Source organism: Protobothrops mucrosquamatus, unplaced genomic scaffold, assembly GCF_001527695.2.
Source record: "Protobothrops mucrosquamatus isolate PMUCROS unplaced genomic scaffold, P.Mucros_1.0 scaffold1923, whole genome shotgun sequence".
Classification (NCBI taxonomy): domain Eukaryota; kingdom Metazoa; phylum Chordata; class Lepidosauria; order Squamata; family Viperidae; genus Protobothrops; species Protobothrops mucrosquamatus.
The window spans coordinates 56007-67020 of record NW_015388044.1 but is presented as its reverse complement, the minus strand read 5'-3'; the positions used below and the strand labels follow the sequence as shown (position 1 = coordinate 67020).

Here is an 11014-nt window from a genome sequence, read left to right as displayed (position 1 = left end):
AAGAGGAGTGTATTCCAGAGGAATAAGAGGCAGCTCAATTCAGATAGTTTGTGTAAGAGAAAGAAGGTGGAAGAAACCGCCTCCCTAATAGTTCTCAGAGAATATGCTGGAGTATATAGTAGAGAGCTTCAGTCTGGCAAGATTCTGTCTACAGGTATGGAACAATAAAAAAAATCTACTTGGAAGAATCACCATGTGTCTTTCTTGGTTTGCGGGCCTCACAGTCAAGTACAGAAAGTTGATTAATGGAGGAAGACGTTCTGTATGACAAATGTATACGAGGCGATGCAGGCACAGTCTGTCCCAGATAGAAAAATGTTTAATGTCTCCTTGACAAAGTGAAAATTTTAAAAAAAACACCTGAAATAGTCTGTCACACCTTGATCTCAATGTTTACTTGGAAGCAAGCGTCACTCACTTAAACAGAACATGCTTCTAAACAGGAATGAGCACAACAGCACATTTCAATACAAGAGACACCACTTCACGTGGACTCCTGCATTTCAACCAGCCACATGCACTTCAGAAGACATTTTTGGTCTTTGAGGAAATTCCTGTAGCTTTATGCTCAGCATTGTCCCCAAACCTGCAGTGTTGGCTTGGGAGCGTTTCGCGGTATCCAGAGATAACAACAACAAAGCTAGCTTAGTCTTGAACAGGAGGTCTTCTGCTTGGAGGAAATAAAGACAAATGGGCTTGATGGAAAAGTTGGGTCAGCTTGTAGAGGAAGGGTAGAGAAGTAGGAGATGCTAGGAAGGAAAGAGAAGAGAAAAACAAAAATAAAATTAATGCTACATGCTACATGCTAATTTCCATCTGGCTACAATACACCTCCAACCAAATTGGGATCCCTCTGTGACATTAATGTTTTGCCAAGCAGCCTTCAAGCTTGACTTGATTGCTGACCAGTCACAGATAGGCATCGTTTCAGTTTTCAATCAATCAATCAATCAATCAATCAATCAATCAATCAATCAATGCTCACTCTGAGTGACATGGACTTTGACGCCCCACCCTTTCCTACTATTTAGAAGAAGCCTTTAGTCTTCTGAAACTGGCTGCATTTCTCTGGAAGAAAGTGGATAACTGAGAACAACTTAGAGGTCGGAAAAAAGGAAAGATGCAACATTGCTCTCCAAAGCCTGTGATATAAGAAAATCATCAACAAAATAAATAGGGGGAAAAATGCAAGAAAACAAGGAGGAAACTTCAGCATCCGACATCAAGTCATCCTAAGGAAGAGGTGACATATTTAACTAGAAATATAAAATTAATTATTTTAATGTGTGTCTACTTTTTTATCTGACATTTATTATCTATGTGTATTGTTATGAAATTCTTAATCAACAGGCACCTTCCAAAAAGCTAGTATTCTCCTCATTAAAAGCTACTTGGAATATAGCAATGGATTTTTCACTGTAACCAATTTGCCAACTACTCTACTATATTGGTAATTTGGGTCAGCTCAGTAATTGTGATAACAATCATATCCAATTTATCTCTTATGAGATAGATCTATCTCCTAAGAGCTATAACTGATACCCACATACTTTGAATGACTGTTTCAGGAAGTGATACTATAGGATTTTCTTTTTTATCAACTCATTTTTCTTTTACACACAGTGAGGTGCATGGGTTATATAGGATCTCTATCTCACAGAGGATGCTAAGTACAGGTAGTCCTCGACTTATGACCACAACTGAGCCCAAAATTTCTATTGCCAAGTAAAATGGTTAAGTGATTTTTGTCCCATTTTATGACCTTTTTGCCACCATTGTAAAGTGAATCACTGCAGTTGTTAAGTGAATCTGGCTTCCCCATTGAGTTTGCTTGTCAGAAATTGGCAAAAGGTGATTGCATGACCCCAGGAAACTGTAACTGTCATAAATATGAGTCAGTTGTCAAGCATCTGAATTTTAATCAAGTAACAATGGGATGCTGCAAGTGATACAAGTCACTTTTTTCAGTGACATTGTAACTTTGGTAACCAAATGGTCACTAAATGAACTGTTGTAAGTTTAGGACTACCTGTATAATCATCTGTCTAAAAACAGGTGGAGGCAGCAGTATTTTCCAAACAAGCACCCCAAGACCAGAAGGTAAGGCAATGATTTATTTTATTTAAACTAGCTAGAGTCTACCTAATGACTCTAAACAGCTTAGAGCAGGGGTCCCCAACCCCAAGTCCGTGGACCAATACCGGGCCGGGGCATGCTAGCAACTGGGCTGCACAAACAAGAAAAGTCCCATCCGCGAGATGCGGGCAGCACACAAAACCACACACCTTCCGGTCCACGGAAAAGCCTCTCTCCACGGAACCGATCCCTGGCGCCCAAAAGGTTGGGGAACTCTGGCTTAGAATTTTAAAAAGCAAGAAAAATACCATAAAAAAGAGAGGAATTCATAAGCAGCCTAGAGACAGATGTATATGCAAAAAGGAAGGAAGGAAGGAAGGAAGGAAGGAAGGAAGGAAGGAAGGAAGGAAGGAAGGAAGGAAGGAAGGAAAAAGAAAGAAAGAAAGAGAGAGAGAGAGAGAGAGAGAGAGAACAAGGAAGGAAGGAAGGAAGGAAGGAAGGAAGGAAGGAAGGAAGGAAGGAAGGAAGGAAAAGAAATCCAACGGGTTCCATCCTCAATCAACTCCAACATCTGGGAGATCAGATGGTTTTTCAATAGTTTCCATCAGAGTGGGAGCTTTCCAAATCAAAATTTCCTTTCCCAGACACTCTTTGGGTCCACACATCATGCCAAGGATTCTATGTCTCATATTATTCCCATTATCCATTTTCTCCACTTCCTGCCCCCATGTTCCTAGTTGTCTTCAGATAAGAAACTATTTCTCCAGATGTTTCCCTCCTGCTCCCGCCCCCGTCCCCTACCTGGGTCAAGTCTCACTACAATGAGACACAGCAGGAAGGCCACCAGAAGTGTCTTTTTGAAGGGGAGGGATCTGAACTGGCTTGCCAAAGACTCCAGCATTCTTCTCAGCTGGACCAAGATGTTCAATATCCTTTGAGACGCTGAACCTGCAGTACAAGGGAAAGAAACTTCACAAGGGAGAATGACCAGAACCAAGAACACCAAAAAGTGAGCTTTCTCGTTTCATTTTTTTAAAAGAGGTACGACTTTATATTTTTTGTAGTTTTCATTGAGATATTTAAAAAATAATTAATTGTTATTTGGTGTCCCCAAAGTGCTTTTCAAAAGGCAACTGGACTTTCTTAGTTTTTTTTCCTTGAAAACATTTTGCTTCTCATCCAAGAAGCTTCTATGGTTTAATAGTTCTGAACAGTTCAGAACTGAAGAAGCTTCTTGCATGAGATGCGAAATGTTTTCAAGAAACTAAGAAAGTCCAGTTGTCTTTTGAAAAGCACCTTGGAGACAGCCATGACCTGGATGATTGAGAATCTCCATAGACTGTTATTTAGTGTGTTAATTATACGACCTACATTTGCTTTAATCAATTATTTCTAAAATAAATAAATAATAAAATAAGATTGGATCTAAATTTATCTTGCTGTTTTAAAACAATTGCATAATCCTGCTTTAACAGGCACACACAGTTAATTTCTTCCAAGTGTGTCAAACATTTCTTGATGAGTTTGCCAGTCACAAATAATCAGTTAATCAAATTAAGAAGCTGGTTTCCTTATTCTGAAATAAGACGTAAGCTGTCTATTCCATTAATTAATCTGCTGTGATAGGACTTTATTGCTCCTTATTTATACTAGCCCTGTAAAATATAAATTGCAGCAAATTTGTTTGGAGTTCCGATAACATGCTACACTTTAAAATGACTGGTCACTTTATGTCTCACTGTATTTTTCAAGATTATTAATAACTGTTAGATGATCTGTTCACCTAGCTTAGTAGCAGCTCGTCTTAGTGACAGCGATACTCTATGATTCCACTCTTTTTCCTTTAACTTTTTAACATTTCCTAAGTCGTATGTTAAAAAGTACTCGGTTGATATACGGAGATTCGATTCCAAGAGGGGATTTACCTTAGATCTGGACAAAAACGAAGGCTGACTTTAACAACATCAAAGGTAGACGGAGTTCCCCTTACAACGACCCTTACCTTACCGTATAGTTAATTTGGATAATAATACTAATCGTGTAGATCTTGTTGTGAAATACAAAGAGCCAATCTGTGATGCAAAGGGACAAAGAAGGTTGTGAATCTTTTCTCTCCTTGGACCTGTTCAACATGTTTATCAAGAGAACTCTGCTCGTGCAATCAATCATTCAGGTGTATAAATCTCCTGTCTTGAGCAGGGGGTTGGACTAGAAGACTGCTGAGGTCCCTTCCAGAAATATGATTCTGTGTTCTGTATTCTATTGTATGTACCTAAGGAAATAGGACTACCAGAACGGAGCAGCCAAATTTTAGCACTGAATGGTGATGCTTTGACCAAGCTGGTACCACTGCTTTATCAGAAGTTCAATGCTCATTGCAGGCATAGCTGCAAATGATTTTACAAGACACCCAGAGTTCCAGCTACAAGAATCCTACCCAAATGCAGCTTCCATGATATCTCTGGGTGCTCCTCAGGAATTGGAGATGCTTCTTCTTTCTGTAGCCACTGATCCTTCTTCTCTTGAAGGATTTTGTGCATGTCTTCTTGCTGCTCTTGGCTCAAAGCTTTGCAATCTTGGATCAGCCCCTCTGCTGCTGAAAAGTGTCCGAGTGGCAAGAGCACATGAAAGAGATAAAGCTGAGCCAACAGGCCATAACTTGACAAGTTCTGATTGGATGGGCAGTATAACCAGTCCCCACCAACCTCTAATACCACATGAGGTTCTTCCACTTTGCTATGGAGAAGGATGCTGAAAGAGAACATATAAATAACACTCTAGGTCATATTTAACACATTCATATTTCAATTGGACCCGTCTTAGGCATTCAAAAGTGCCACATACAAAGTACCAGTAAGATGTAACATCCATGGGCCCTAATGGATGCAACAGATTGCAGTAATTAGACCTCCTAGCTTTTATTTAAATAATAATAATAAAGAAATGGGGAAGTTAGCAAAGTGAAGGGTGTGCCCCCAGCCGAATCTATATTTCCAGCAATTCTTAGGGTTTTATGAGAATTCTCAGAAGATTGAAATTAATGAAAAAGCTTAGTTTGGCCATGCACCTATTAGAAAAAAAGAGCTAGTGAGATGGTTGTATTCATCCAAAGAAGCTAGAGGGGAATAGGGTTCAGCTAAAATAATTATTCTATATAGATGTAGTATTTATGGGAGATAACTTTTGACAAAATTTTGCAAGACTCGTTACCTAGGCAAAGGGGCCCAAAATATTATTTAAGTCTCGGGAAACAAAATATTATTTAGAACTAGCTCAGGTAAAGGTCTCCCTGATTCACTGAGTTATAAAAGTCTCCTTGCTATCACTGGGGAGTGATAGCACAATCAGACGTGTAAGATTCTGGTATTATGACAAAACTCAATCAAGTGTGGTTCTAGTCTTCCTATGGAGAGTTGAAGACTCTAGTCTTCCTGTGGAAAACAGAAGGTTTTCTGGTCTGGTCTACAAAGGTGAAGTTGGCAGAAGGTAGAAAGAAAACAACTGTCCAAATGTCAACAGGGGGATTCAAAAGATGTCTTCATTGTTGACTTTTGAGGTGCCTTTCTATGGTAGAAATGAAAAGATTAATAGGTTTCTGTGACATATGCTTAATACTTACATTAAAGAACTGAACCAGGTGCATATTAGTTATATATATATATATATATATATATATATATATATATATATTATTCACCACTGCTCAAAAGGCACCGTGCCTCCAATGCCTCGCTATTCCTGCCACTTCCAGCATGCCAGGTAGTCCTTCATTTGTAGGGTTGCCAGGTCTGCTTCCAAAAAATAGCGGACAAGCGGGGGGGGGGGGGTTTAAGTAGTAAAAAAAGTAGATTGTACAGCTTTAGATTACGTACCATTTCATCATAAAGCTTTTGAATAAAAAAAATGTCCACTATTTTGTGAAAAAAAATAGTGAACATAATGTGAAAAAAGTGGACTGTCCACTCAAATAGTGGACACCTGGCAACCCTATTCATTTGCCTTAATTTTTCATTTATCAGTGTGGCTTCTTCCCCTCTACAAGCTGTGCAAGCCTGCTTTTAGTTCATTATTATAATTATGATCTAGATCAGGTATGGGGAATGATGGCCCTTTTATGACTTGTGGACTTCAACACCCAGAATTCCTGAGCCAGTCATGCTGGCTCAGGAATTCTTGGAACTGAAGTCAACAAGTCATAAAGGGGCCATCATTCCCCACCTCTAGCTAGACAGATGGGATTATTATTGTTGTACTACCTTCACCTGTTACCGATTTAAAAAAACCTCTAAAAAGTATTTTTTACTCGTGTGATGGGTTATTTTCTGAGTATCCAAAGTTCTTTTCAACATCCCAGATGTGATCCTTGGGCCCCCAACTTTTCAATACATTTTAGTTTTATTCAGAAGGTTAAAATACAAACTCCAAAGAAGAAAACAAAATACAAAAGCAAAGCAAAACTAATCAAGACCCCCCCTCAAAAAAGGAAAATAAATGTGCATAAAAAGAAAACATATTCATAAATTATTCCCCCTAGTTGAATACTGATACATTTCAAGAATAATAGTTTCCCCCTTTGTGAAACCCAGCTTACAAACTTCTACAACTCTGTTTACCCACCCATTTGGCCTGACATCTATCTACTATATATAAAAATTTTCCGTATCAATTGTTCATTTTGGTTGTCATCTCAATTTCCTAAGTTGAGTAGGATACATCGTTGTATTTCTACCCTTTTGAAAAGGACGGTACTTGACACAATATCGGTTCTATTAAATCGTGTTCGATTGTTCAATTCACAAGAGAAAGAGGGGTAGGGTGTCCTACAACCTCTAGACGAGAATTGACTCATCTGAAGTTTCCCACCTCTTACTGCCAAAGCTCCATCTTATTGTCTTTTCTTCCTCAACCTGCCTGACTGGAGTGAGGGTACCCACTCTAATATAATAGACTTGAGTGCACGAGAGAGAGGTTAGGTTTCATCAATTTGTCTGGATCATGGACTGCACTGGTTGGGCATGAGCAAATCCTATCTTTTCAGCTTAACCCGCCTCACAGGCTCATTATGACCATGAAAATGAGCTAGCCTGGTATAAACTATCCTGAGCTGGTTTGAGAAAAGACAAAGATGACTAGAGATGAAGGAGATGATAAAACAGAGACACACTAATTACCGGTATCTTAATGGGTCTAAGGACGGCAGAGAATATTTAATTCAAACACTATCATCATTTAAAGACTCGTTTGACAAGGACGTCTTAAATTTTCAGCTGGAAGTTTGCCGTTTTCTTCCTCTCCTGTCACCCAGATGTTGAATAAAAGACAATTTATCCAAACAGTCAAAATAACTGGTCACACAAAGTATTTTTTCAAAGCCAGACATTTTCCTTTTGGTGAGAAACTGTATAGTTCATTAGTCCTGGGGGAAAAAAATCCAAGTTGATAGGGCCTAATCAATCAATAGCTCATTGGAAGAATACCTGCTTTATAGTAACTTCCATGTTTAACTATTGACAACTGTCATTGAAAAGGATAAGAGAGCAGAAGACAGTAAAATTGTCTGCCAGAAACTCTGGAAAACTGTTATTTGGAACAAAGAATACTGGATTAATATGATCTTGTCTAAGGAATCTTCCTGAATTTGTTAGTATAAACACTGCTATCATAATTGAATGGCTTCAGCCAAAGAAGGATCAAATATAAGATGTTTGATCTTTAATCTGCTGATCAGTTTTAGAAAACTGTATATCACCTACTAGCTACTGAAATTCTTGCAAAAAGCGTCTATTCTTAAAAAAAATAATCAAAAAGCCCCCCCCAGTGTATTTAGGCAAGAATGCAACTACAAGACTGTACAATTTTACTTCACCTGCTGTACTAAGGCTGTACAATTTTACTTCACCTGCTAAAACAATTTAAGTACTTGCTTTCACTTTGGAGAGTTAACATCTAGGACCACAATGATTTGAGTTTTGTTTTTGTTTTTTTAAATGGAATTACATCCCCACTGAAGATTAGAAATGTCTTAGTAGAGCAGAAAAAATTCTAGTTTAGACTGACACTGATTTAAGCAACATTCATCTAAAAACTTGACAGAATAGTTGCCTGGTATTACACTAGATTTACCGGGGTAGGCAACCTTGGCTCTTTTATGACTCGTGGACTTCAACTCCCAGAATTCCTGAGCCAGTCGTAAAAGAGCCAAGGTTGCCTACCCCTGCACTAGAACAACAGGAGCAACATGCCTGGAAGTACCCATAATTCTAGAGTAAGATTCAATTACAAATGTTCTTGATATTTAACTTATTTTAGGTGGAAGCTCTTTACACAATCTATTATTCCTGCTTGGGGTGGAGGAGCAGTAGCTGGTTTGCCATTCAGACACAGAAAAAGGGAACTCACCAGAGCTCCAGAATTTTGGGAGGCCAACATTCAGGTTTGGGGTAGTACTGAAGAATCCATGGGAGGACCTCTCTCCATCGATCCATCTCTGCCAGTGCTTGGATACCAACAATGCACAAGGAGCATTTCAGATCTTCAGAGCTGGATCTACAAGTCAGATAACATTGTGTATGTGTACATTAGTGTGCAACCAAAAAAAACAAACAGAAAAACTGCAGTCCCATAAGCAATCCAATTGCAATCTCTGCTCCAATTCTAAGGATGGACCAGATTCACATCAGTTTGCGTACCCAAACATATTAGGGCTCATGGCATAAATTAATCATCAAGATCCATTTTCCAGTTTGCAAATCTGCTAACAAAAAGCTTGACTTCTTTATTGTGAGTGTGCTTGGTTTAGATACAAGTAGTCCTTGACTTATAAACTGTTGCTTAGCAATCACTCAGTTAAGACTGACCTCCCAAAAGGGTACTTACCACCTGGTTCTGAAATTCCAACAGTATCACATCTTGTAATTATATGACTACTTGTCGGGGATTCAGCAGCCAGCTTGCATTTATAACTGTTTGCAACGATCCTGTAGTCACGGGACTGTTTTATGACTTTTGCCAAAAACCAGCATGTATTTCTGGTTTTGACAAAAATGCTCCATTAACTAACAAACTTCACTTTACAACTCCTACAAAAAAGGTCATAAAACTGGGTTACCCACATGACTGGCCCACTTTATGACTGTCATGACTAAGTTATGACCATAATCAGCAGGCTCCATTACAGTCATAAGTGGAGGACTATCTGTATCATTGCTGTTTCACTGTTTTTCTTCAGTTACATTTTATACAGGTCAAAAGACTTGGAGACACACACACACACACCGCTCAAAAATTAAATAATGTGTCTACCAGTCACTCTTTTAGTGTCCCCATATACCTCCCCTTCATTCCTTAACTACTCATGCTAATAAATACCAGATAAATAAAAATAAATAGCTATAAACCATTCCCTTAAAAGCAGAGATAAGAAAATAGGTTTTGTGCAACTCCAATTTTGATCAGCCCAAACAAGCACAGCTAACAAAACGGATGGGTAAAGTAGTCCAACAACATTTAAAGAACGCCTGCTCGAAGCAGGTTCTGAATTCTCACTCTTCATTCCAGTTGGCACCTACCCGTCAGAATCGCCCTCCGGTTCCAAAAGGCTCTGGCAGCCTTTCTCACATCTGTCCACCGCTGCAGCAAAGTCCCTGTCCAAAACCAGGAGTTCAGCCGCTTCTTCTAATAAGGAAGCTGCTTGGGGTGCCGCTGGAGAGAGAAGGCTGGGCTCGCTGCTTCTCAATAGGCCCCTTGCCCTAGCGATGGCAGACAACATCACCGACGGATCGTTCCTCATTATGGCATGATCCTCAAACTCAGCTCTGCTGGAAGCCTGGGGAAATGTTAGACAACAGGGCGTGGATCAGTTTTGGAATTTGATTTGATGATTCTTGGGTTCTCTTAATACACTTCCACGCCTAACCCCACTCCGGTCCATGCAATTAATTGCTAACAAAAAGAAGCAGAAGAGATTCGAGGGGATTGCAACAGCTAGTACTGTATCCTACTAAGAGATTTCACCTTGCATTCTTCAGTACCCAAGAGAAAAGTCCGTGCAGCGATAACGATCTGGGCAAAGCGAAAGACCAGCTCCAAGTGTAACTAAGCCAGGGTGGTTTATTGGCTCTGTAGATCCTTGTCCCAACCCCTTTTTTTTCTAATCCTTGCAAAAACAACCAAAACGCGCTTTCTTCACCACTGGCTGCAAAAGAGATCCTACGCCCGTCTCTGCTTCCCCGGGACGTACGAAGTGCATTTGCTGCAACAAAGCCCAGATGCCTTTTGCTTTCAGTGCAAAAATTATAGGATCACGAAGGAGAAAAAAGCTGGTTGAGGAATTCCGGACTACAACGACCAGAAGGCTCCTTTTACAGGAAGTAGTTTAAAACAGGAGGAGCAGGAGGCGGGGCGGGGATTCGTACCGTAACGGCAAACCTTAGCTTGTGTTTGTTTTGCGCTCTTGTTGCGTTTTGCAAATACAGCGGGAGGCCTGCCTTTCTAAAGGTTTCTCAAATGATCTTCCTGGATTTTTAAGGATTTTTTTCTGCATGCTCCGATATTGATATATTTCAATTCCAGCCCCTCCCGCCCAAATTTCTAATTAGCAACTGTCTCAAAGTCAAGTCTATGCTAGGTTACCTTTTTTTTCTAATGCGAGGTAAAATGATTGGTATTCATAATTTGGGTGGCTAATCTGGCACCACTACGTATGATTAATTTCGATGAGATATGTGCTTTTGAGGAGCTTTTATTCTTTTTCCTCGTTTTACATAGAAAAACTGGTCTGCATGAGATAGGCTAAATTTCCTTGGTGCTCTCTGAGCTTGCTTGCTTGTTGCTTGACTCCTCACTAGCACTGATGATGTTACCTAGTTAGGGTAATGAAACGTTTGCAAGAAAACAAGCAAGCTTAGAGAGCACCAAGAGTCCTCATTTCAACCCTGAG

At 39.6% G+C, this 11014-nt stretch overlaps 1 protein-coding gene across 1 annotated transcript; it reads right to left on the bottom strand.

The window, feature by feature from the left end:
• Positions 1–377: 377 nt before the first annotated feature.
• On the bottom strand, positions 378–10385 carry PEX26 (peroxisomal biogenesis factor 26). The gene is made up of 6 exons (XM_029285597.1): positions 10090–10385; positions 9645–9901; positions 8476–8622; positions 4514–4827; positions 2878–3024; positions 378–749 (listed from the first exon to the last, which is right to left on the bottom strand). Exons 2-6 carry the CDS (start codon positions 9863–9865, stop codon positions 646–648), a joined length of 933 nt encoding a protein of 310 aa, XP_029141430.1. The 5' UTR covers positions 9866–9901; positions 10090–10385; the 3' UTR covers positions 378–645.
• Positions 10386–11014: the final 629 nt, after the last annotated feature.